Source organism: Ixodes scapularis, unplaced genomic scaffold (assembly GCF_016920785.2).
Source record: "Ixodes scapularis isolate PalLabHiFi unplaced genomic scaffold, ASM1692078v2 PGA_scaffold4__175_contigs__length_147842914, whole genome shotgun sequence".
In the NCBI taxonomy this organism is placed as follows: domain Eukaryota; kingdom Metazoa; phylum Arthropoda; class Arachnida; order Ixodida; family Ixodidae; genus Ixodes; species Ixodes scapularis.
This window is the reverse complement of record NW_024609879.1, coordinates 132500811-132528329: the sequence shown is the minus strand read 5'-3', so window position 1 is coordinate 132528329 and position 27519 is coordinate 132500811. Positions and strand designations below refer to the sequence as shown.

The 27519-nt window shown below is 47.6% G+C and overlaps 1 protein-coding gene across 2 annotated transcripts; it reads right to left on the bottom strand.

Moving 5' to 3' along the window:
- Positions 1–1877: 1877 nt before the first annotated feature.
- Positions 1878–27361, bottom strand: LOC115308326 (arginine-glutamic acid dipeptide repeats protein). 2 transcript variants are annotated; one of them, XM_029966208.4, is made up of 10 exons: positions 27157–27361; positions 25122–25200; positions 24932–25039; positions 23825–23924; positions 19980–20232; positions 15255–15455; positions 9598–9811; positions 7031–7436; positions 4023–4142; positions 1878–2313 (listed from the first exon to the last, which is right to left on the bottom strand). In XM_029966208.4, exons 2-10 carry the CDS (start codon positions 25174–25176, stop codon positions 2238–2240), a joined length of 1533 nt encoding a protein of 510 aa, XP_029822068.2. In that variant the 5' UTR covers positions 25177–25200; positions 27157–27361; the 3' UTR covers positions 1878–2237. The 2 variants fall into 2 exon arrangements, with proteins under 2 accessions (XP_029822068.2, XP_029822070.2); XM_029966210.4 differs by lacking the exon at positions 25122–25200.
- Positions 27362–27519: the final 158 nt, after the last annotated feature.

Below are 27519 nucleotides of genomic sequence, written 5' to 3'. Positions count from 1 at the left end.
ACCGGTCAAAGGAATGTTATACCGTCGGGAATGAGGATGCAAGTGCAACCAGCTCGGTTCCGGTCAAAGTAGTTGCATGCAGTCAAGGCGTCCAGTCAGATCAAAGAATGACGTTCACCCCCGACGCAGAAAATACACAACAGGAGGACTAGCACACCAAAGGCACTGGTACCTTGCATTCGGTCCACGTCGGAGCATCGCCGAGCCAAAAAGGAGGCAATCTTGCATTGCACCCACATTTAAAGGGGCCCTGCAATCATATTTAAGCCTCTACCTTCTTTGCGGTTTCCACGTCTCTTGGGGTTGGGGCAAGCCAGCGGGCACGGAGAGAGTAACTAAATATCAGTGCATCATATTTTAACTCGACGACACATAAACCTCCTCCACCGACGAGGGCGACTTGTGGTACCGAAAACGCGCAAAATGCGACGTCTTTGGTCCTGGGCTTACTACTGGTCAGAGCTGCTAAAAGCTTCTTTTTGGTCGAAATACAAAATATAAGTGGCGCAAACCGTTTCAATTATTTATAAAAGTAGTTTTTGTTCAGTATTTTAGATAAAAAAAAGAAACAAATGCAGTTCATAAAGTACGGGAACAAGAAATGACCCGTCGACATACCCGCCACCAAGCGGGGGAAAAGGCGACGCATATTAGAAAGAAGTAGTGGGATCAGGCACCGACACGGAAAGGTCCCAGATGTACGCGGCGGCGCTGCGGTCGTATGGGAAGGATGATCCGACCGGCTCCGAGCGTTCCGTAGGCCTTCGGCGAGGAGCTTTGTCTTGCGGTTTGGCCGTTTCGCGGTATGGCAGCGCAAAGTGGCTCCCATTCTGAACTGATCTTTACCCAGTGTTAGCTGTCGTTTGTGGCCAATGAAGTGTCACGCCGAATTTGTATTTAATCGTGCAGCAAATGCAAGGAGAGCCGCTCTGGCTGCCCGCTGCAAACAGCATATCCAGAACATGCTTTAATGGCGCCCTCTCGCGCCGTCGACACGGAGTGCGGCAGCCGTGAGCGCTCGATGAGCTCACTACTTCTCCTCCAGTTTACGGCCACTCTCAAGCAACCAAGGACGTCATGAGGGAGGTTATTTTTTGCTTGTTTTTGTAATTTTAATTTGCCTATAACTTTTAAAATAAAAAGAATTTCGAGAAAAGAAAAGTTTCACTAAGTTACTGCATTCAGTGCGCTCAGGCTCGGTGGGAATTAAAAATCAGTAAAAAAGTCATTGCAGGGCCCCTTTAAGGCCCGTTCACACACTTGCGACTTCTTAGAACCCTGCGCATGAAAGCATCTTGAAATCTCTTACGACGGGAAGACGCGCACTGGCGCCATCTTTGCCGTTACCCTGCAACTGCACTTCACTAAAGCGAAGGTTTGGCGGTATTTGCGAGGCCAAATGTATGTATTACTTACAAAAATGTTTTTATAACATTAACAAAAGTTTCTGAAGCCAAAAAAGAAAAAAAAAAAAAAGATGCACGAAAGAAATTGGAAATATACAGCACAGTCCAGTGTTCCACTGCTACCCCGATAGGTGGTGCCAGTGTGTCCTCCCGTCGCGAGATTTTTAAGAGGTTTCAAGGCACTCGGTTTTAAGAAGTCGTAAATGTGTAAACCTGCCCTTAGTGACACTGAGTGGAACAATATACAGCTTCAAAACAGACCTCAAAGGGTGTTTCCATCTGCACTAAAGTTACTTGAAAAATAATGAAGCTCGATTCACTCTAGGTTTTCTTGCCAACCTGGTTTTGGCAGTTGGCATACGCCAAAGCGAAGGCGCCCTTCAGCCCAACCTGCACCAGCACGTGCAGGGGGCCGTCGAACCCTAGACTGCAAGGGCGGCGCATCCAACCCGGAAAACAATGACCACCACGCCAGGGGATGCCAGACGGCAGCAACTTTATTATTCGCCGCCTGCCTAGAATCTGCTCCTCTGGACGCACACACGCACGTCGCTATAAAAAAAGGGACCCGCGCTTTTTCTTACCGGGAGTCATGCAAGGAAGGGGGGGGGAGGGGGCAAAAAGGGAGAGTCACGAGGGGAGTCGCGGCGGCGCAGGGGGGCCGCAGACTGTTGCAGACGGCGCCCTTCCGCTCGCGCCGACGGTGGTGGTGGTCTCGAGGCTGTGGTCCAGAGGCCGTGGTTGCAAAATAAATAGAGGAAGCTATGTACAGGCCTCGCGAGGGGGGCCCCATTGCACGCACACCCACGCACACACACTCACACACACTAGCTAAGGCTGGGTCACTTTGGCACCAGAGGAAGCTTCTTGGCGTCCACCGGGGAAGACAGGTCCAACGGCGCGTCCGCTGCAACGGAATGCCACGGCCCTCTCACAACTCGAATCCTGCCCCAAACAGCACCCTGCCCGTTTCAAGAGACGTAACGTACCGTCTCTAAGTCACGTTGGACTGTCATCGAGGCTACATGCCACAGACACCAAATTCCCGAGGCTTGCCCTTATAAATGCCACGCCTTAGAAACAAACATGAAAGCACCTGTGAATCTAACTGAAGGCACCATTTGCTTAGATCATATTTCACTTGCTTTAACGATTCCAGGTGAAGCCTTTCCGGTAACCTAGGGAAATGATGCGAGACATGATTTAGGTAGTACTTTTCCCGTATACTTTGTATAAGCCTTAAGAATAACAAAAGTCTCGATGCACCAAAGTGTTTGCTGTTGTGTAAACAACATTTTAAAATTCCTATTAAATAGTAATGAGCGAAATAACATTCAACTTCTTAATAGTTGACACACTCAAAATACACATTTTTCCCGTTCTTTTTTAACCTCGCGCATTGATCCTTGAGCGATATCACTCGCAATTTTGTGGAGTATTTTGCGTAATCCTAGCTTTTCACAATTTTGACACGTGCCATATACTGGGAGCAAGCATTTGAAAACGCGTCTTCGGCGCATCAGAACGCAAGGAGGAGCACGCCAATCAATGGCCGACATTGAGCATGCACAAAGAACACGCGACCAGGGGGCAACCAAGCGCATGTCGTCGTTGGTTGAGGTGGTAAGCATGTGGGCGCGTTTGGAGGGTAAGCAAGAGTATGAGGTGTGCAAGGAGCAGACGAACTTGCACGCCGCATAACAAGACACCACATTGTATGATGCACTCGCCCGGCGCATTACCGTAACATCCTGAACTAACGGTCACCTTTACACAGGAAATACCCATTGGGGAAAAAAAAGGCGGGTGGGTGAATCTTCGAGATTCGTCCACCCGCCTTTTTGAAAGAATGTTTTACCATGCCAAAGTGCGTTGCTTGCATCACACGACGAACACCACTGATTGCTATACAGAGTGAACGCTCGTTCTGTGAAAGCACGTTTATAAAACCGCTAAGTTCCCTTCTTTAGGGCCTTCGCTGATCTCTAGAATAAAAAATAGATGAGTAAAAAAAAAAACTCCACAAAGAAATAGAAAAACCAACCACGTGCAACCAGCGAGCAGACGAAATAAGCTACGAAGAGCGATGCTGGCAGAAGCGGGAAAACCGGTAATCGCGTTGGCAGATAGGTACTTTAGCGTTGTGCTAAGTCAAGCACCTTTTCGATGACAAGGAGCAGACTCTTGCACAACTTTTTTGTTTGGTGCATACATCCGTGCGTCCGAAGACTTCTAAAAAGAGAGGTCTGTCCAGGTGCCCCAGTTCTTGGGAATTGCTATTTTTGGAGGGTGGGCCATATATCAGAATTTTCTGACAGATAGTTTGACACAAAAACCGGGGGTGGGCCAAAGTTCGAGGGTGGGCGTATTTCCAGAATATTACAGTATACTCTTTTCCTCCTAGAAATGTTTGTTACCTTATGCATCCTCTAAGAAGACCCAGAAACAATGCGCACTCTTTTGACAAGAAATCCAACATGTTCGTTCCGAGAGACGTCTTCACCGAGACGCATCCCCAAGCATTTAGTCGTTGCAACGTAGTAATCTAATGGCAGGCAGTTCGATTTTTTAGTTGGCAACCAGATTGCGCCGACCGCAAGTGCCAGCGTGCCTCACCTGTGCTGGCTGGTAGGAAGGTGGTCGGGCAACACTGTGCCGCAAACAGCGGCCCCAGGAAAGGCACCGCCCCCCGGGGTGACCTCCAGCCAGACAGCGGCCGGCACCGCTCCGCACAGCCTGCAGCGTTTTGGAACATGGGGGCCACCATTACAAAGTCAGTCGAAGCGTGATGCCCTCCTTATAAAACAGTGCGAAAGCAGTTTATTAAGGCTCCGGTGTGTATGTTTCAAAGACAGGGGGGGGGGGGGGGGGGAGGGGGGGGGGTTAAAGCGAGCTAACTACATATATAGATTATTCCAAAAACCGCCTTTCGCATGCTGATATTTTTGTCTCGTGGGCTTTGTCATGTGTACTGACCATGTGCAGTAGCTCTCTTCCATATATCAGACGCTGCGCATGCGTCCGCAGCTAGGGGACTCAGCATTTTTTGGGTGGGTGATAAGCGCCGAAAGGTACTACAGTTAAACCTCGATGTAACAAAGTCGGTAAAATTCGCAATTTACTTCGTTACATTGAAATTTCGCTAAATCGAAATTTGGCTTAAGCATGCAAAAAAACAAATTCCGAAACATTTTACGGGTATGAAAACTCACCGAAAATGACATTTATTTAGGGGCAAAGTAGTCCGCGAGTTTTGCTTGCGCCTTGTCCGACAGTAGCAGGGTAGCAGCGGCGTCATACGGCGTTCGAGCGCCCAGAGCGCTTGCACGGCGTCTTGCTGCCCATGCGACGCCGTGTACCTCCTCAGTACGTCCGTTCCGTCGAGCACTTTCCGAGTGCTCGTGATCTCGGCAGTTGCTTCAGGATGGCGTCCAAAACGTTTGCTTTCTCATACAAAAAAAGAACTTTACGTTTCCTTATGGCAGCAAGCACGTGAGTGAACCGCCCGGTTGAAAAATAAAGCTGTTTAGTTTAGGCCACGGTGTAGTGTGTAGTTTAGGCGGTGCCAATGTTTCCAACCTACACAGCACTCTTGCCCGCACAGTTTACTTGCCCCCTTGCGCACACAGGGCCCACAGTGTGCTTGCGCCTTTGCTTTACATCACGCTCGCAAGACGATAATCCAGCGATAATCGGTCTTCTCGGTTTTCTCCTGGATGGCACTGCCCGTGCGGTCGCGCCATCACGTCGCTCCCCCGCTGAAGTTGGCTCCCGCGCTACCCGCGGTACAGTGGACTATGATGATCAGTGAATGTCAGTGGTGATGCTGTTATGCCGTGTTAACTTTTTGCTCGGCATTTTCTGTCCAGCCCCGCGGAATCCGCTTTGCCGCATGCCTCGCCGGCGCTACCGGCGCCGCACCCTCGGGCAGCCTAGGAACGTTGGAAGGCCTGTCCCCGTGAAGTAACCTATCAACCGCTCGCGTTTGCGCATAATTTTTTTTTTTTTAACCACAATTTTTTTGCGAAGTTGTTTTTTAGAGTCTATTTATTTATTGCCTTCTATGGCAATGGCGCTTCGTTATATTGAAATAGCAGCAAAATAGACTTCGTTATATAGAGACTAAAAATACATGGGGTCTATGGGCAAAAAATTATGAAAAATAAAATACTTCGTTATATCGAGGATTTCGTTACATTGAAGTTCGTTATATCGAGGTTCGACTGTACATAGTCATTGACAGGATTAGAACGGCAGGGAGGTTTTTAAGTTCCACGTCTGGCGTGTGCTTCCCACCCTCGCTAACGCTACGGGGTCTTACGAGCTCCGAGCTTGCACACACAGTCGAAGCACAAAGGAAAGCATTGAGCGCGTCTTGAAGGCGGGGCATTCAGAAAAGACTCCTGTGCTTCTGGTCCAGGTAGTGATTATGGCGGAAACCGAGACTGTTAGTAATATAGTCAAAGGCAGGGGTGGGGAAAAAAAAAAAGTGACATTAATTGTCGAATAGCACGAGCTCTTGTTTTCTCCATGGCCAGTGGAGAGGATCTGCTACCTGAACATTGGAGTAGAACTTGTTGAGGTTGGCTACTTTTCTATGCAAGGATAAATGGGCTCGAACAAAAGGGCAAGCTTTGGACGGAGAATGGGTCTCTAAACGCGGAGCGTCTGTGTGTGCAACAATAGTATTCCCTAATATCAGACAGCCAATAAAAAGAGACTATTTCGTCCCTGCACTTGACTGAGACTAGCCCGAAACCCCTTTGAAAGCAGGGCCATACTGCTCTATTTTCTGCGGCCGGCGTGGGTCATGGATTGGAGAACTGCTGCGTCAGCGTTCCGCTTGAACTCGTGTCCTCGCTGAATGCTGACACGGTACTTGCATCCAATCTGCAGCCCACGCTGGGTTTCGTTAAGTGCAGGGGCAAACTTGCCAATAGGCCAAGAGGGCAGCTGCTTGGGGTGGCAAAATTTCTGAGACTGACTAGGGTGGCGCCGACCCTTTCCAATTTAACCCCGGACACACAGCATGCAGAACTCTGGATCAACACGTAATGCCCCTTTACGATGTTCGCTATTCGAGCGAGCTTCGTGGTCGTCTTGGCATTTGCTGCAAAGAATGACCGGCTTCGGAAAACCAGGTTTGAACGAACCGGAAACCATGCTTCTGAGTTTATGATCCGGTTCATCGATTACTTAGTTATGCAATTCTGAAATACACCTGTCCAACTTCACTTCTCTTTCTTGCACATGAGTCAAAGTCCCGAAATTAATGTATACCAACTGCAATTTAATTTGAAAACTTTTTGCAGGCTGGAGAATTTTTAGGAACTGCCTAGGGCAGCAAAATGGTACATTTACCTCTGGATTATGGCGTCTTTGCACGACAGATTCCGATCATATCATAGAGCTGCGAGGAGGAAAGACCACGAAGAAGGGGAAGAGGTGCAGAAGATTCAAACGAGAACTCGCACGACTGAGTCACATTTAGTCGAGTCAGCGAAGTCTTTCTTTAAAACACTGTCGCACAAATACGCCGCAAGCGACGGAGAAAATTCGGTGCAACGGCCCTGTCGTCCGGGAGGCGCTGGTTAGCCGCCAGGCGGACAGATGCGGCAACTCACCGGGAGGTGGCAGGGTGCCGGCGCCGGTCACTGGCGCCGCGCTGGCCGGGGGCGGCAGGCACTTGGGGGACGCCTCGCGGAGGGGCGCCGGCAGGGGTGGGCTCTCGTCCCCCGCCTCCTCCTCCTCCGTACTGTTCTGCGTGTTGTTCTCCTCCGGCGTGGATGCGGAGGCGCCGCCGGCAGACGACGACGCCGGCGCCGGGGGTGGCAGTCTCGGGCCACGAGGTGCAGCGCGAGGTGCCCTTCTGCGGGGGGCCGCCTCCGCCGCTGCCGGGGGGAGACGGCTCTTCCTCGTCGCTCGCGTCGTCCGGGGGCGGCTGCCTGGGACGTCCCAGGCGGGGGGTGTCCTGGGCTTCGACCCAGGCGCCGCCTTCCTGGGCGCTCAACTTCAACACCAGGCGGCCGCCTGCGATCGGGGACCCAAGTGTGTCGCGCGCATTCCAACAATAGACTCCCCGCCACGATTTGCATTTTGGGTTCCCCCTATGGGGCGGAGCCTTCGTATGCATTCTCTTCGGGAGCACCGTATATGCTCGAGCAGCCGCAATGTGCCCACTAATAGAACACAACTTTAAAACATAAAAATAACCTTCACCAGCTCGTTTGCACCCTAACGTTTTGTTTGTTAATAAAACACTTACTGACGGGAGAAGAGTAAGGCATGCTTAAGGGGGGACACTACCCAGAAAAAACAATATTTGCAAAAAAGGTTGATTTTGAAAAATGCCATATTTATATCCACCAACATCTAAAGTATTCCCAGAAAGTTTCATTAGTTTACACTACGTCAATAATTTTTTAGAAATTATTTAAGATCCACCAATGCTAAAGGAAAGGTAGAGGTTGGACCACTTTGTACATGTTTTTCTCAATTCCACTTTTTGGCATAAATTTCACTTTAGGAAAACCATAGTTTGTTAATGGGGCATAAGAGAAGACTCACTCACTGTTTTTCCTAACTGAAATTTTATGGGAAATGCAACTGTGGAATTGTTTTTTTAACTTTCGGGACGTCTTTTATAAAAGACGTTTAGATTTTGTCGATGACATAAAAGTTGTCAATGCGAAAGCATGCAAGCCGCTCGTCCGCTCCCTTCATCATCTGCTGCATACTTTTCGTCACCGGTCAGCGCACACGCTCTCCTGGGCACGCTGACCTTGGACGCTCCGTGATAATGGCGCGCTGACGGACATGCAACGCCATGGGGTGAGTGGTCGTTGAAACTGATGAGCGCAGCGGCCAATAGGAGCCTCGTCGACGCGCGCCAGCCAATGGGATTGAAACTGAGATCCATCAGCTTTCCTCCGCTCCTTTGGGATCAGGGGAACTAGGTGCCGTAGTCTAGAGGCTTTTTGTGTGGTTTCATAGCTGGGAGCTGGCTTCACTTGGAGAAAGGATTTAAGGTGCCATTTGCACGCTTCAAACTGATGACGTCGGCTCGCTCCATGGGACAGCTAATACTTTCGCATTAAAATTCATTTCATTTTTCACTGCGGTGTTAGCATAAAATAAACAACTTTTTGGAAATTTTGTTTTCACAGTTGCTCTCTCCAGGCATTCTGCTGCATATCTAGTGAAGGAAAATGTTGGATATTACATTAGTTCTCTAACGACAGTTTTCCTAAACAAAGTCAGTGTGTTCCTGGTAAAAACGACAATAATTTTTTTTACAATTCATGTACACAGATGAAATTTCGCACTGCATTCTCCCTTGCAACTGCCAGTATATACTGTAAATTTCCATCATATTCAGCCAAAGGTTCAAAAGTTGACCTTCCTGGGTACTGTCCCCCATTAAGTGCAGTCCCTAAACAATGGACCGATTTCACTATCCAGTTCGACCACGCCACCGCCGCTGCAATGCATCGAGGGAACATTAGCTTTATTTTTCTTTTCATGCATGACGACTTCGCTGTAGCTCTGTGCAAATCCCGAGATGGCACGAGTCATCTCGTGCACTGCCGCTTGCCTCCCAGAAATTAAAACTGCGGCAGCGTCGCACATGCACCGAAAACTCGGCGAGATCAGTCCATTGTTGTCAAATTAATGACGGATGAAAGAAAACCAGACCTCAGTCGCTTACTCCAGAACTTACGGTAAACATCACCCGTACGCTCAATAAAAATGCATTCATTAGTCTTCGAGTCTTGCACAAGCTGGTTACAAAAAAAAAAAAAAAGAAAAACCCGACCCAAGCGACAGCGATCTTGCAGACGCAGCGAGCAGAGAATGCCGTCGTGTCTTGATGCACTTGGAAGCACAAGCAAAACCTCCAATCTTGTGAACAGCCCCAACCAATGCAGCATGCTCTTTTCAGGAGAGGGAACAAAGGACAAAACAAACGACATGACCACCGACGACCACTCCGACCATTACGGCACTCGCAGTCGGCCGGCTCTACAGTCGATGACAGGTCAAGAATCCAGTTCTCCCTAGTTGCCTTCTGCCAGGCTCTGGCTGCGCGAGCGACAAGGCGTTATCGAGTTCGGGGAGCTCGTGCCAGAGGCAGAGCATCTGCTGAATTCTTAACGTGTCACCGACTACGGTTACAGAGTGCCAAACTCACCGAGGAAGAACTTGAGGCTGCCCACGGGCGCGACAGACGCCGGACCTTCTTCGGCAGCCTTCACCGGCTTGGCTCGCATCGGCTTCACCTCGGGGCCGGAGACGCCGGGCGCTTCCTCCGCCGTCCCCTCGGGAGGAGGCTCGTCCCCCTTCTGCTTCTCCTCCTCTCTCTCCTCCTCCTCGTCTTCCTCCACGGGCTCCTCCTTCACCTCCTTCTGAAGGGTCGGCAAGAGAGAAAGAGCGTGGAAAACGTGCGTCGTACAGCGCTAGGAGTGTTGTGTTTTATAGGCCTTACAGATTGGTATTAAGAAAGCTGTCAAAGCCAGGGTGTCGAACCGGAACCGAACCGAACCGAAAACCGGAACAGAACCGTTATTTTTAGCCGAACCGGAACTGAACCGAACCGAAATCTTCGCCGCCATCTTGGAACTGAACCGGAACGGAACCGGAAAAAATATAACGGTAACCGGTTCAAAACGGTTCACGGTAATTTTTTTTTTGTTAGTATTACAAATTTATTATTTGAGAATAAAAAATTGGCACGTGAATTCCTCTAAGTATTGATCAAATCGTCATATACAGAATTCCAATGTATAATAAATCCTGGTTTTTTGCGGCGCTTTCTTATTGGCACTATGAATAGCCATGTATCACATCGTCACGTGACGTCATAATCTCAAGACATGCTGTGAAGTAATGTCACATCACGTGACCCCGTGACGTCACGTGACTCACCGCGTAAAGTCGATTCAAATGGAGGACGTCGCTAGATCTATTAACGTTGTTGATACCGTGACGTCACATGACATCACAACTTCGCACTGAGAGTCCCGTGACACCATGATGTACCCGATTGTCATGATCCCGAGTCAAATGCTCTGGTTCATGACAACCAGTATCGCCAAACATTCGGGTAACGGCTCGTGTTCAACTCAAAGATTATGATGGGCCCGAGTCCCACTAGAGCTAGAAGCAGAAGCAAACGAAAGCGACAAGCCTCAGACACATGCAGCATGTTAGCGATGGTACCTTTATACGGCTTTAAGTTGTTCGGTGCTCGCGAAGTTAGCAGGAGCGTTTACAAGGCTGCAAATGGTACCATCGTGTGCATGATACTCGTGTTTGAGCATAGCCTTCTTTATTCTACAAAGCCTGTCAAATCGCGAAATACTCTGGTTTAAGGCTAGCCGTTGTCGTTTGTTTCTGTTTGTCGCTTTAGTGGGGCTCGGGCCCCATTATAGCCCAACTAAAACTATATCTGAAGATTAGCCCATGCTTCGCTTTGCCAACCCTGCTTATGACTATGATAAACACTGACGGTGCATATATTAGGATCAGATCACGTGGCTGATAGTTCTAATTGCGAGTTGAGGAGGGGAAAGCTGTTTCATTTCTTTCTTTCGACTGTCTTTCATTTCTCGGAGGAACAAACTAATGGATGCTTTTGCAAGTTATCAGCGTCAGGGATTACAACTTGGCGGTATTTATTGAACTAAAGGTAAATAATATGCTGCACGGCCCATTTTACATGTATGCACACCATTGAGGCTCCCAAACATGTTTTCGTAATTGCTGAACTGCCTCAGAAAGTTGTACCGAGAATAGAAGTGTTAAAGGGTCTAAATGTGACGTATTAGTCCGACGTTACATGGAACTATTAGTGTGTACGTGAGGGATAGCTGAAAAGAAAGATCCTAGTGGTCTCACGGGGATAGCCAAACGTTGGCAGCCGCTCTAAGTCTCACAGGAGTGTCGTTCTCAAGTTCTCCAAGTTTCGACCGCCCTGTATTTTGTTTAACCTTCACAGTTTGGTGCAAAGTAAAAGCAAGGAAGTATTACTGTTAACGAGTGACACAGATATGATTGTCGAGTGAACACCACTCAATACGGAGCAGGCAACCCCTGAGGAATAAAAAGTATCTTGAGGAGCAACTAAAAAAAAGGGAGTGGGGAGGGGGGTAGTTTTAAAGCATACTGTGTTGTAAAGATTCCTCTACCGCGCACTTTCGGCGCAGACTAGAAAGCGTGGCCTGGAAACGATAGTGACAGATGGGTATAGTTGGTACAACTTTTATTTGTAAAAACACTCTTGCCAGAAAGAACGTTTTCGTCGCGCCAGATACTCGCGCCGTGTCTAACGACGATGCACCAACAAGAAAAATGTGTGCCTCTCAAATACATAGCTTGCACTGAGCGCGAAAATTTTGCAGCGTGCATTTTGCCCCATCGGATTTGATATTCTCAGCAAGAACAACTCGCAATGACAACCAGTATCTAGTGCGATTACGTCACGTGCAAACCATGTTAAATACTTCAGCTTTCTGGTGAAGTGCGACGTTCGCAACACTAGCAGTAGACGTCCAATGTGTAAAGTTGTGTAGTATTTATAGCAGTCTCGCGATGATATACGGCAGCCTAATGAAATGTTGCAGCACATGACTGATAAAGAACAGAGTCGTGAAGTAAGGTCCCAAAACAAGTGTACGTAAAACCTACGATAACATTAGTAGTATCTCGCGACGTTTCGAGCTGAGGCAAGCTGATGCCCAAAAGTGACTTATATTAGGATTCTAAAAATCTTCATTTGCCCTGCGAGGAATCTATGTTTAATTAGGAATATCATTTTATGCATTTCTTTGCATCTTTTTTTGCAGTAAAGCGTTGTGTAAGGGATTATTTAGAAAAAATTGCGTGTCATCTCCTTATTTCTGCACATTTCGTGTATTTGCCTTGCGATATATCATGTGACCACAGTGTTTTTTGGCATACCCTGCAACCCAGTATTTTACACTGCAAAACAGCTAACAAAAGCACGGTGCCGAAGACTCAATAGCTGGCGTATTTTCGAGTATCGTCCTTCCGTGTCGGTCTCAGGCGGTTATGTGAACTTCATAAAGTCAAATTTATCGATGATAATACAAATATAGTTAATTCCTGTGTGAAGATTTGGCAGCGTAAATAGAAGATCCTCACCTCAAAGATATATAAGTAAATGCACTTTTAAATTATCTGAAAGATGTTCCGCAAATCTTTTTCGGCGCTTTTATCCTCTATAAACACGTTAGAGGTGATTTGGAAAAGCTTTAAATAATGTTGTTTTTTTATTTTGAAGCTAATTTAAATAACTATATGTGTTCCTCACGCATATATAACTTCTCAAATATATAGAAGTTTATTATTTCGTTTTTTATGTGTTTTTATTATCGCCTTTTTTTACTGGAACAAATGATAGAACTATGACGATTGCACACTTAAACTCTCAAAAAGTGTCCAATTAAGTAGCTTCCGAATTGAGTAGAGCATGAAATCCCACTTTGTTCTATTTGACAAAAATCATCAATTAGAGAGGGTGATGCTTATTTGCAAATTAAATTGACCGGCATTTTGTCAAGAGCAAACCTCAGAACCAGGCTATGCCAGTTTATCCAATAAAGAAAATGTTCGCATGGGTAGGCACTGTTTTAGGTCAGATTCGATCTCAGTACGAAGGTGCTCATAGGTTAGAGTGAACAATTTCAGCCACTCCTTTTCGCATGATTCGTCACCCGCATCATGGTGCTGAGAGCAAACAATGCTAGTTAGAAAAAACAAGCATTGCGATTGTCGCTTAGTGTTTTTATAAAATATAGAGTGGAAGGACTTGTCCCGTGACTTTCGTGACATTTTTAAAATTATATTGCCTTAAGATCAGTCGTCTCGTCGTCATATATATATTGTGAAACGTATTCCGTAAAACACATTTTATGGTATATATGGCGACGAGGTGCCCATTTCATGATTTTATTCACTGTAATTAACTTCTTAGTTCAAGGGCAAAACCACGATTCAACATCTAATACTGCGATACAAAGTTGTACCTGTCACGGGTATTTTAGGCAACCTACTTCACTTCGCGAAAACATTTCGATTTAGGTTCAATGTATGTGACTCTGGTAAACGAAGGGAGGTTGAGTCGTATAAACACGACGTTTGTTATGTTAATGGAGATTTTCCTTTCTTGTTGTGTAGGTATAAATAACAGAATTTTATAATTTTTGTACCTGAAAATAAAACTGGATTGAACAAACGTTAAAAAAAAGAAAACTATATACTGTAAACGACTTATTTTTCGTTGGCTCAATATTTCGCGACTTAGGTCAAAGCTGAAGTTTTGGAATAATTCGTGGGTTGTAATTTTCTCGACGCGGTGGAATCTCACTATAAATTTCAATATGTTTACATTTTACCAAAATTGTTCGCGGGACCCATTTTTCGCGAATTGTAGGCGATTCGCGAAATTCTCAAAAATAGGTCCTCGCAAAAATCAGATTGTTTACAGCAGTTAGTTTCATGGCCTAAATAGTGCCTATTGACAGAACAACGCGGAAAATATATTCTCAATTTAGCGGTTCAAACCGGTTCGAACCGGTTTGAACCGTTATTTTTGCGCCCCGGAACTGAACCGAAAGCCGTGAACCCGAACCCGAACCGAACCGATAAAAATATCGGTTCGACACTCTGGTCAAAGCCACACTAATGCAGTCTGTGCAGGTGAGCAACTGACACGAGGCTAGCAATGAGAAAATGCAGACGATGAGAGACGAAAAAACTACAACGGCGCGTTACCGCACCGGCAGCCTTGCTCCTGCTGCACGGGTGGCAACTTTAGCGGTCCCCCGTGCTCCAAGTCCTGCCAAAAATTGACTGAGCTAGTGGTTTTCAATGACGCTCAGCAAGTTTCTATTTGGAACCACAAGTTCATCTTCACAAATTAAAAAGTTAGTCGACATATTTTGGTTAATTAGCTGACTTATCACGACAATTGGCCCCCTATATTACGTTTCCCTTGCCCTATAACTCACCCGCACAAACCACATGAGTGTAACTTTTGCAGCTTTTTTTACAACAAATTCTTAAAGCTTAAAACAAAATCCTGTATGATGCTACACCGTCACATTCTCAATAGACCTTTGGAACAAAAAAGAAGGTTTAGAGAAAGCTTGCACTGTGAAGTTTGAACCAACTGGAATCCACAACAGAGATGCAGCAACTTTCGCTCGTGTCGCAACCAAAATCCCACGAGCCGTCCTACAAACACTGGAATGCCTCGGTGTTTCAAAGGCTAAAATCCATGGAGCGAAAAAGGCGCCGAATTTTGGCTGGCGGCGTGCGATCTGCGCATGGCTTCGGAACAGCGGCTGTTCGTATTCATATTCTTAATTTTAGCTCCTTATGAAAGCCGGGCATCCATAGAAGGCAAACGGCACGTACCAGAAGGTTTGCGACAACTTGGTCTAAAGGTTAAGGGGGGACACTACCCAGAAAAAACAATGACTGCAAAATATGTTGATTTTGAAAAATGCCATATTTACACTTACCAACATCTAGAGAGTATTCCCAGAAAGCTTCATCAGTTTACACTGGATAGTTAATGTTCTATGAATTATTTTCGGTCCACCGACGCTAAAGGAAAGGTTGAAGTTGGAGCACTATAAACACATTTTCCCTCGTTCCGCTTTTTGGCACAAATTTCACCTTAAAAAAGTCTATTGTTTGTGTAAAAAAGCCCCGAAGTTTGTTTAAAGAACCTTCTTCCCTCAGCTACCCAATGGCCCTTGTTGTCCCCCCCCCCGGCCAAACCACAAGGGACACGGGATGCAGGCGGCGGTGGTGGCTCACCTTGATACAGTTTTTGATGCAGTTGCTGATGCAGTTGCTGGTGCAGTTTGCGGTGCACTTGCTGGTGGAGCAGTTGCTGGTGCAGCTGGCGCCGGTGCTCGTGGAGCAACCCGCCTCCTGCTCCTGCCCGTCGCTCTCCTGCTTGGGCATGCGCCCCTGGTAGTAGAACTCGATCAGGCTCTTGACGGGCTTCCAGGGGAGCTGGGGACAGAATGGCACCACTTTCAGACGACCCCGCCGCTACGCCGGTCTCCTCGATAGATTCTTTTATGAGGTGCGTGCCATCTTGTAAATGCTGTGCTCATTGTACGAAACAACAATGTTTGGGCAGGCATTCCGAAGTGTTAGAGATGAGGGCTGCATAGGCATTCGGCGAGGGCTTGGATCCTATCCCATGCTTGGTGATCGCCCAAGGAATGGCGATCGCCAAGGGTGCTTGATCCGGTTTTGAAAAAGATCTACTTCTACAAAGATGGTGCAGCCCACAAGCCACGGGACTAGTCAAACGGATTGAAGGACCTTGCCGTCACGTCGGACGCTTTAATTCTATCGAAGATATGTGCAGCCTGCATGCAACGAGATTAAAGCTAAATGGACTGCAGTATCTGATAAAAGTTAAGCAAGCTTGCACCTTGGAACACCAAAGCATCATTTTTTGGCACCTGGAGAGAAATTGGTCTTCACGCACCTTCAACAAAGCACCTTCACGAGTACAGGAAAATCTCGTTATAACAAAATGGGATATAACAAACTAATGGCTATAACAAAGCAATCATAATTACCCTTGCTTGCTAATAGTGGGAAGTAACAGACATTGGCTATAACAAACTAATGGTTATAACGAAATAATTACGACCACTCCTTCAACTTTGTTATAACGAGGTTTTACTGTATAACACTGGGCAGTGTGCAATGCCGGGCATTACACCTTTCTGAGTGTTGCACATTGGGCAATGCACCTTTGGGAGTGAAAACAGTGGCCAGTGTGCAATGGCGAGTAGTGTGCGACGCTGTACAATGCACCTTTAGAAGTGAAAACGCCAGAGGCCAGATTCACGAAACAATCTTATGCAAAAAATGAGTTTTTGAGAAAACATAAGAACAAATTCATATTTAAGAAAGGAAATTATCGTAAGTTTTGTTCAGGTTATGACAGAATCCTACAACAGCTCCGGAGCTGTCTTACACACTTTTTACGATCAAATCAACATGGCCGACAGCGTCGCTCAGTTACTTGGTTGCGACGACCAACGGACATTTATTTTTCTATGTGCTCTCCTTGTGCGTCCCGGCTTCAAGTAGCAAGAAAAAAGAAAGAAGTACTTGAAACCGACCACGACAAATATGAACGCTGGATCCACAAACACCCGGGAAAAGCTACAACGGCAACGACCCCACCGGCCAAGCGAACTCGGCAGAATATATGCCTAGCAGGTACTCTGACCTGCTTCGGCGCAGCATTGCTCCGACAGTCCTTGGCCAAGACTGTCTGCCCACGACCAGCTGGCTCGCTGAATGGAATATGCCCGCGCGACCCTTCCCTTCTGATCGCTGACCCCAATTTTAGATTAAGAGGTCAATCTCCTCGCCTTGTCATCTTGTTTTCCGAGGCAATGGTGACGACGCTGTCGTCAAAAAGGGACTCCCATCGATTCTATCACCTTGTTTTGTGTGATATTGCCGCGCGCAAGGCTGAGAAAGCAACGCTCGGTCACGGTCCTCCAGAAAGTTCCCGTTTATTCATGTACCGCACGTAACTTCTATCATTTATCCCTGCTTTTGTTTTCTAGAAAGTGCGCGTTCATTCTCGCCCCGATCACGCGACGCTCGAACCGCTTTCGCCGAATCTTCGAGATAGCGGCGCACTCTAGATAAGAGGCCACCCGCGACCTTGTCGAGTCAGTCTCGCCCCAGCGCTCGATTCTGCTGACACGCCGACTTCGACGCCCGCGACGCTCTGCTTTCTTCTGTTTCCTTCTTTATTTTTGGCACAAGTTCGCTACATTAAACGTTTATTTATTTCTGTTTATTTCTTGTTTATTGGTCACGACTCACCACCCGTGACAATATACACCAACTCATGTTTACAAACAAACCGGAGCGCCCCTAGCGGACGCCACCGGCGCTGCGCATGCGCGGTGGATGGTGGGCAAAAAGCCCGCCGTCGGCCATAAACAAACCATTGAATTGCGTTGTTGTCGGCGTCGGTGGGAGTCCCCGTGCTCTTTTTCGCGTTGGAATTGTTGATTCTACGTCCTCCTAACAATGTCTGACTACTTGAGCGGCTTCAGCAAAACTATCGAGGCAAAACTTTGCGTGAATAATGTGACGTGCGGCGATTCATTTCACGTGGACGCCGCAGAATGGGCGCTAAAGCCCGACTCCCACGATGAGATTCTGCTCGCAATTTTCCGTCGCGACGTCGCTCAGACTGCAAAAGCGTGGACCGTAGCTGAGATGGTGGACATCGATACTGAAAACCACAAGTAGAATCGGGCATTACAAGTCGGTGATGGCCACTGGTAACAATGATCGACAACTTCTTGTATCTGTTTACACTTAGCCGACTTACCCCAACCAACCTTCAAAAGTGTTTTGAGGCCTGCATTTAGTTCTTATCGCAATTACCGGGTCAACTTTTGGTTTATGGGCCGCTGTCGTTTGAACGAGCTGACGACAAAAAGCAGCCAAGTTTGAAAGAGCAGACGACAGTTCGAACGCATGCGCAATGGGGTACGGGCAAGAAGCACCGCGTCCCGCGTCAACAAACCATTCGAACGTCACGTTGTCGGCATTTGTGTGAGGCTGCATACTCTTTTTTGTGTTGGAGTTGTCGATTCTACGTCCTCATCGCGATGTCTTACCACTTTAATCGCCTGAGCGAAATTATCAAGGCTCGTTACGCCGCTAAACTTTCCGTAAATAATTGACGTGCGGCGATTCATTCGCATGAACGCTGCAGAATGGACGCCAAAACCATGATGAGATTCTTGTAGCTATTTTCGGTCGCGACGTCGCTCGTGCTGCAAAAGTGTAGAACGTAGCGGCGATGATCGTCGTCGATACTGACAATTGGAAGCGGGAACAGACCAAGTGTAACAAGTCGGTGATGGCCACCGGTACCAATAATTAACATCTTGTATCTACTGTTTACACCGAGCCTACGTAAGTCTTTTGAGGCCTGCAATTACTTCTTATTGCAATCACCGGGTCCAAGTTTGGTCTACGGGCCGGTTTTGTTTGAACGAGCAGACGACAAAAAGCAGACGAAAGTTGGGACGATCAGGCGGCCGTGTGAATTTGAAGACGCACTGAACCCGTGAGTGGTCCGGACAACTTGGGGGCTTTCTCTCGTTCATGTTGGAACAAAGCAAATACATCTGGCGACCACAAAGTGTAGCCCGCACACGCAATCGTAGTTCGACAGCGTCTGGTTTGCCCTTTTCACGGCTACTATCCACGTTCTCGGACGAACGGAAGGGGCGAAAAGACATGAAAACTGATCTTCAAACCTTTCCAGACTCTCTTGGTAAAGCCCCCGTCGCAGCATTTTGACAAGAAGGCAGGTTTTTTGTCTCGTTTCTTCCAAAGGAACACAGGAATGCATGTCTGGCACGGCTACTTCTGCCCACCGTCCCCGACCGGAAGTGCGTCCGGCGCGCCACCACCGCGGCGTGACGTAGGAGAGTTGAGTTTGTGTATAAAGCACAAATAAATGCCGTATGGATGACCTTCACAGCGCGGTATGTACACTTTGTTATTGTATCCCAATTTTATTCTGACATGACAGTACGTTACTGTCGAGCTATAACAGTTTGTGGGAGCTACACAATGCCGGTCCAACCTTTCTTTGCCGAGTGTCACGTCAGCAAAGAGTTGCAATCGTAAAAGCTCGAACCCGAAGCGATTACCAAGACACGGTCCAACGGCGCGAATCCAGCACTTCGATCAAATGCGTGCGTCCGCTCCCAGTGTGAACAGGTATATTTGCGTGGCTCTTGCTGAGACTCTCGTAGTTCAAACGTACCTTTTTTAACGTCGGCTTGCTCCCGCATTTCCGAGGCCGCGAAAAATGCCGCAGCGATTGGCTTCTACCTACGTCGCTTTACAAACGACTGGCACGGGCCGTATTTTACCAATGATGACAGTTGTGTTGACTTTGCAGCGATCGAGTTTGCAGCAGTCAACAAAGGCGGTTATCCCGGCTTCGGCATTTGGTCGCGTTTAAACCGTGTGTTAGCGTCGACATATCACTGCACAGACACAAACCCCAGACAAGCGGTGGCGGAAAGGCCGCCTGCTTTCGTTATAAAAAATCCACATGCTCCGAACCATGCCGAGCTGTCCGATTAGTTGTTCGTGTTTGTGTAGACGCCATTGCCATAACAACAACACTGAAAGTTCGTTTTTTTTTTTTTTGTAAGAGAATGTTGCTTTTCTCTTCTCGCTTAAGAATGCGTTCGTGAATACCGATTTCTCCTCTTTGTGAATCTGGCCTCTGACAATGTGCAATGCTGGGCAATGCATCTCTAGGAGTGAAAACCCTGGACAATGTGCAACACTGAGTGGACACCGGACCTTCGGGAGTGAAGACAATGCCGTGCAATGCACCACTCGTAGTGAAAAAAGTGCGCAATGTGCAACGTAAAATGCTAAGAGGACAAGTAAAATACAAGGCAATGCACTTTTCAGAGTGAAAACACAGCAGAACGTGCAACCACTCACAAAGTCCTTCTTGATGGCGCCGAAGTTCTTGCCGCACTCGTCCAGTGCCCGGGCGAACAGGCTGGCCTCCGTGGGGGTCCAGTGGCAGGGCAGGGTGGGCCCCACCTGGCAGCCCGCGTCGTGGTGGCAGCCGTGGTGGGACGTCACAAAGTCCGACAGGCCCCGCAGCGCCGTCTGGAGGCAGCAGCCTTCGGGGCCCCCTTCTCCCCACGCCTGCCACTTGTCCATGGCACGCGCAAAGAGGCTGACAGCCCTGCAAGCCGGCCAACACAACGCCTCGCTTCACTTGGTGATACACATCACTAGGCAGCGAGGATAAAGACAGAGCTTGGCACATGCACCGAACATCCACCGCAGGGGAGAGTCACTCTACAATCTACCGACGTCATGAGCAGTGGCGGACTTCCTTTTTATACTCGTAAATAAATGTGTGCCTCTAAGAGGGTATTAACGCTCACCAAGGTTTTTATTTGAACGTGACCTAAAAGAGCCTCACTATCCGAAGCACAATTTGCGGCTCGATATTCATGTTCTTTCTTTCTGCCCGAAAACAGCCGGTCAAGAATTGGCCAATTTCAGTCGCGCTAACTCTTGTTTCCATGGTCACATGGCGTTCAAACTATGTGTACCAAATATATTCAGAGTCGTGGGTTATCTAAGACAGACATTCAGTATTAAAACTAAAAAAGAATATGAACCCCATTTTTCATGGCCTCTGAAAAGCTAAAAATACATGAATGGAAAAAAAAAAAGTTGCACAGATTGCAGGAAATACAGTTACACATCATTTTCACTACGGCGACGTACCAAGGGCTGGACAAAGTTCAACGGTGCAACAGAAGTGGGGCTGCTACTTCAAAACTGTCGTTTGTGGTACCTGCCAATCGATCATCAAGCCGAGAACATTGAAGTATAAGTGCGAAACAACTGCACAACAAACGATTCATGCCTGTTCGTCGTCGTCTGCCTCAGGGGCCAGAGAAGCGGAGGTAAAAAAAATGCGACCAGGTGTAGCCACGTGACTTCCAGCAGTGAGCTTCATGCTCGTGTTTCGGTTTCAAACAGTTGAGTTTTTTGGCTTTATTAAAAATGTATGTGACTTTGCAGCAAAACATTGATTGGGCAGTCTCCTGACACTATATTAAATCGTAAAGGGGCCATGCAACAATGTTTGGGCTTCGGTTAAATAATTATGGTAGTTGTTCCCTGTCAGATATTGATTAAAGAACTGAAAACCAAATTCACCTGCATGCTTTAGTTCTTTTTTTAAAAGAAATTGTAAAAAAATCGACGTTCTGGGGGCCTCTACGCTGCTCTCAACTCCTACACCATCCTCCGAGTCACGTGTACAGCGACAAGTTCCCGAGTGCTCTGGGCACACTGAGAATCCCGTTGGATTCTTTTTCAGAGCCTCCAGCGTTGGTCTCCAAGGCTGGTCTGAGCCGCATCGCAACCGCACGTAAGTGATTTAGGGAGCTACGAGACGAGTGACGGCAACTTCTCAATGTCACTTGTCGCGTCGCTCGGCTTTTGGATTTCTAGAAAATGTTGATCATAGTCTTGACCGCTTTCATGCGGTTTGCCTCGTAGTGCGTCAGACAGAGTGACAGCAAAGCGGGTCACTGTCACTTGTCTCATCGCTCGCCAAATCACTTGCATGTGGTTTGCACTTAACTGTATTATCGGAATCGTCGGCCCTAACCCTTTCTGATATACCATTTAGTATCGCGAAATTCAGAGTAGTTATTGCGAAATCGTCAAGTGAAAATGATGCCAAAACCAACCTTCAAATATACCCGCGCTTTTCAGTGGCTTGCAGGTCGAGGGGGCAGTCTAAAAATGGACTAAAATGGGCTATGCGCATGCTTTTGCACGGGTGCTGAAGCGAGATTCCAAAGCATTCATTTGAAACAATGAAACTGCTTAAAATCAGTTGCGAACAAAGTCCTCAGTCCAAAGAGTGAACCCCTGCCTTCTGCTAATGTCAATTCTCCATCGTTGCCAGTAGAGACTTTCAATTGGAAAAACACGGCACGGACCGAAATTGTAAATTCCATAACTGTGCGAAAAAAAAAAAAAAATGTATACTGGCCCAACATTTAGGATACTATTTCAGTGACTTTTGTTAGTGTGATTTAGCAAATTTTCAGGAAAATTGGGGACTATAAAGAAAACGCCACAGCACTCCTTTAAAGGGGCCCTGCAATTATATTTAAGTGTCTACCTTTTTTTGTGGTTTCCACATCTCTTGGGGTGCGGGCAAGCCAGCAGGCACGGAGGGAGTAAATATCAGTGCGTCATATTTTAACCGGATGACAAGGAAACCTCCTCCACCAATGGGGGTGACCCGGTGCCGAAAGCGCACGATATGTGACCACATTGTGACGTTTTTGGTCCTGGCGTTACTACTGGTCAAAGCCACTAAAAGCTTTCTTTTAGTCAAAATACAAAATATAAATGGTGCGAACCGTTTCAATTATGTGTGAAAGTAGTTTTAGTTCAGTATTTTAGATCAGAAAAGAAACAAATGCAGTTTATAAAGTACGGAAAGAAGAAATAACCCGTCGACATACCCGCCACCAAGCAGTGGAAAAGGCGGTGCATACTAGAAAGGGGTAGTGGGATCAGGCGCTGACGCGGAAAGGTCCCGGATGTATATGGCGGCACTGCGGTCGTAGGGGCTCGGGGGATCCGGCCGGTTCCGAGCATCCCCAAGGCCTTCGGCGAGCAGGTTTGGCTTGCAGTTTGGCCGTTTGGCGGTTTGGCAGCACGAAGTGGCTCCCATTCTGAACTGATCTTTACCCCGTGTTTGCCGTCATTTGTGGCCAATGAAGTGTCATGCCGAATTAGTGTTTAGTTGCGCAGCAAATGGAATGCGAGCCGCCCTGGCCGCCGCTTCATCTAGCCTATCCTGCACGTGCTTTAGTGGCGCCCTCTTGAGCCGTCGACACTGAGTGCGGCAGCCGTGAGCGCTCGCTGAGCTCACTACCCCTTCTCTAGTTGACGGCCACCCAAGCCAGGACCAAGGACCTCACGGAGGTTATTTTTTGCTCGTTTTTGTCATTTTAATTTGCCTATAACTTTTAAAATAAAGCGAAATTCGAGAAAAGTTTCACTAAGTTACTACGTTCAGTGCGCTCAGGTTCGGTGCAAATTAAAATCCAGTCAAAAAGTTGTTGCAGGGCCCCTTTGAGTAAAGAATGTACTAGTGGGCATCTATGGACACGGGCTTGCAAGAAGTCCCTTCCGAGTACTTCTGGTCAAACGAGTTTTCGGCAGAAGAGACACCCAGGAAGCCTCACGGCAGCCTCGGGTCAATGGACCACCGCGACACACGGCTAGAGTCACTTATGCTATGGTCTGGGCTTTCTGAGCCAATCTAGACCTGATGAGAGATGCAGCAAGGCTTGTAGTAGTAACACTGTACATCCCGTCACAAATGCACATCCAACACCAAAGGGTTCAGCGCAAAGATAATACAATGGGAGGGAACCATTCGCAATCCCAAAGGAAGCACCGCCACCCAACCCAACAAAACAAATGTGAAATGGCGAAAAAACGGGAATCCACCGCCTATCCGAGAGCGCAGCAAAATTGCTGCGGACTGGCAGCCGAATCGTGAAAGAGAAAAAGGAAAGCAAATGCACAAAGTGGGAGTTACGAATGCCAGCTTTCCCTTGCTTCTGATGAAACAAATAAAAATGCTCGTTTGCATACGTGGCAGCGACAAACATGGGATTGCACTAAACGAAACACCCAGGGGGTCAAGTCGCACAATGAAGCAAGCCTCTTTGAGACCCAGCCCTGCTCTATTTAACCGAGCTTTAGCGGTGGAAGGACCTTACTTGGCCATAGAGAGGTACTCGTCGATGCTCTGGTCTGACAAGCTCTCTGGCCGCCAACGTAGCGTCTCGAGGTCTTCCAAGCGGCGTCCATCGCTTTCTCCTGCACACCACACAAATCACCGTGACAGAGCATGACACCAAAACCCCCCCCGACACCGTGCACTTTAGGCCAATATTCCTGCATCTCTATAACTGATTTGATCACAAAATAGGTGGGACGGTTCTGAAGATGCATTTATCATATTCAGGCTTATTGATGAAACCATAAACATTTGGTTCAAGATAATGCCAGTAAGTATCGAGCAGAGTTCATAGATAGTGCCCAAATCGTCTGTTTACATTGAGCGCTCACTCATAGCTGGATGGATGGATGCTAATGGCTTTTTTTATAATGGGCAGCAGCTTGTGCCCCCTGGCCTAGAAAGCAAAAGTAGGATTCCAACCCTCACCTTCTAAGGCAATTTATTTCCCCTCTGCATTTTTGTTTTTTACTGTTATTAGGTGGTATGGAATATTGCCAGGATGACCTTCGGGGAATCAGGCAAAAATACCCTAAAAACATCACTCCCAGCCTTCTCTCCCCGTCGAGGGAGCGGCACTAGTACTACATCATGTAGCTAAAACCTAATTAGCTTATTAATTCATTTACCTCATAGATCTATAAATAAAATGTTTGGTCCCTAAGTGTAACAATGTGCAGATGGACGCATTTATTTTGCCTTGCTACGTTGTAACTCTCCTCATAGAGCGTCCGAAGGGCCTGCAGTGTTGTTAAATTAATTGCAAAATAAAATGGAAACGGTAGTTAAAACATTTCAAAACTAAAAATAACAAGTAGAGGCAAGGCCAACTAGACATGAGCCCAACACAACATATTGTGTCCCACTGGAACAACCGCAAGACAACACAGAAAGCGACTGACAAGAGAGAAAGAGGCGTCGTGAGGGGAGACTTTCGCTTTGCAAACTACTCTCCAGGACCAAATGCAATAAGCGCTCTGGCAAGCCAGGCACCACCGCATCTGGACAAAAAGTTAATTCTATGCAGGAATAAGAGCCCAAAATGCACACCAAAGAAGGCGACGGCGGGTTGCGTCTGCATGCTTACCGGGTCGCAGCAGCGCGGGCACAGTGGCCTGATACTGGCGACCTACTCGGATGCGGTTCCGATTGTTGTTGCGGGACTCATTTTCCCAGTAGGAGTCGAAGTCCGCATCTGCAAGCGGCAACAGTGGGCGCATGAGACGCCGAAGGTGAGCAGGGCTCGGCAAGGGCCGCCCGGGACGCCGTGTCATTACCCAAGGGAACTTCGCACGGCGGACGTCTGGCCAGAAGTCGATTCGAGTTTGGCATAGCAAATCCTTTGTGCGTGTGACACTGAAAAGAACCCACTACATGCTTTTGGCCTGCTCTCCTGTTGCACACAAGATGGTCATGCACGCACAATCCTCGGTAGTTACTGTTACGGTCGTGAGACCGTGGCTACGTAGTTCTGGTGTTCGTGTCTTTTGATCGGTGCTGTTGGTTCAGCCACGAATGGTCAACGTGGTTGCGCGACCAAATATCAGGTTCTAAAATTTGCCACAGGTTTCAAGACTGGAACAGGCACCACGGAATAGGTGAAACTTGAGTTTGCATTTCTGGCCAGAACTCGGCAGAATTGGCCCCAGCTTTAGAAACACTATCCGGCCTTGTCACTAACTGCTATGTATTCAAAGAGCTACACATTACCTAGTCCAGCATTTTACTAACGCTCACAAACGGTAAGTAAAATATGGGCACTCTTTTGTCTGTTGAAAACTGTGGTACGAGTACATGCAAGTTTAACAGGCAACAATATTGTGCAAGAAGCCTGCTGCAAAATAACTAACATATAACAGCGGAGCAGGCTCCTTTTATATGCTCAAACTAAGCTAAGCATATGCAAGTGCGTGGCAACTTTCATGTTTGCAATGGCAAATGGAGTGACACCATCTTACTGTGTAAACACAGGTGGAAAGCTTTTGCAGACACCTGCTTATGCTCAAGGCTGTCCTTAGCATTCTGAAGGGGTTATTAGGCTTATTACGCAGTAAAACTTTTTACAAGACCTAATGAAAATAAATACTCTCCGGACGCTTCAATGATGAGCCAGCATTAATCTGTCAGAATGTTTGTCCTAACCAGACAGATCTATGTATGATTGGGTTAACTACAGTAGCTATTTGGAGTACTTTCCACAAGTGTTAAGTGGTAGTTAAGTTCAACCACTGCATCTCTGTAGCGGTCCATTTACTTGTACTCTTTCAAGTCATATTTTGGAGAGAGCTATTTCAGCTTTCAGCCTGCTCAAACTAGTGCTAGCTTGCTGTCCCTCCTTCCTACATGTTGAAAGGATAACCTCATGCACTGCTGAAGTGAACTATATATGAGTGGGAAGATGGTTTTGGGAGCCCTCCACACACTGTAATGTGTGCAATGTACAATACAAACAGTATACGTATTGAATCGATAGTGAGCTAACACTTCCTGTTCTACTTCAAAATATTTCCTTCATTCCATCCGAGTCATTAGCACCGACGATACTGCACAGCTGGCACCAAATGCAACGCAGATAACCTGCCACTCTTGGAGCTTAGGGACATCCAGCTTACAACAGAACCATGCAAACTGATCCGTGAAGCCGCACTTATGCTCGATACATTACACGCAGATCGCAAGGCGCAAGGCAGGCAGTTCACGAGAAAGGCGGCGCTGTTTTGGCGGCGTCGTGCGGCCGACACCCGCCTTTACCAACTTTTCGTACCAAGTTGTCGGAGTGAGCAAAAACGTCCCGCGGGCACCAGCAGCACAGCGACGCCCCTGCTAGATTACAGCCCGTCGCTGGCACTGCCAGCTAACGATGTTGGCAGCACGAGACGTATGCACACAGGGGGGAAACTAGTGCAAGCTTTTGGGGCAGGACCTCGTTTTTCTGCAACCTATAGCGTGTCGATTTGGGTGAGTCGCCTCTTCGACACGCTTAGGTCGCGCCGTGACCTCGCTTCTCGAGCATGTCGCAGCGTATCGCTGTCGAGGAAATACCATATCTCTCCCCCACCTCCACCTCCGTGGTGGGGGGTAGGTGCCGAATCCGTGTTGTGCGGTTTCCTGCACCGCCGTCCGGATTAACGAAGCATGCATTCGTAAGATTCTGGCTCGGGATTATCCCCGGTAGCGGTAACCCGCACGTGGGCGCGGATTAGCGGCCGCAGGCAGGCAGTGCGCGTTAATTACTGGGGCAGATTAATTGTGTTAAGCCCAACGACTCATCGCAACACCTTTGGGACCGAGAGCGACTTGGGGAGAGCTTACCTGATGCGTCCATCAATGCGCAAGGGCTAGACTTGGCCTCGCTTTGTTTTCATGGTGTTTCATGTTAGCCGATGCAACGCAAAGGGGCGCCGATTGTTTTTCCGGTGTTTACAAACAGGCCGAAATAAACTTGGGGGGGAGTCCCAGGCAAAGCACGGTAACGTAGCGAACGGGTGAGGCTGCGGCGAGTTGCTTCGAACGGCCGCCGCACGACGCCTGCGTCGTCGCAAGATATTTTGCCAGAAAAATAAAAAAAAAAGAAAAAAAAACACTAATATAATTGATTGTAGAAACAAGAATGTCGACTGAAACTTTGTGTTCGCACTATGTACGCGTAAACTTAATTGTGTAGGCTAGAAAATT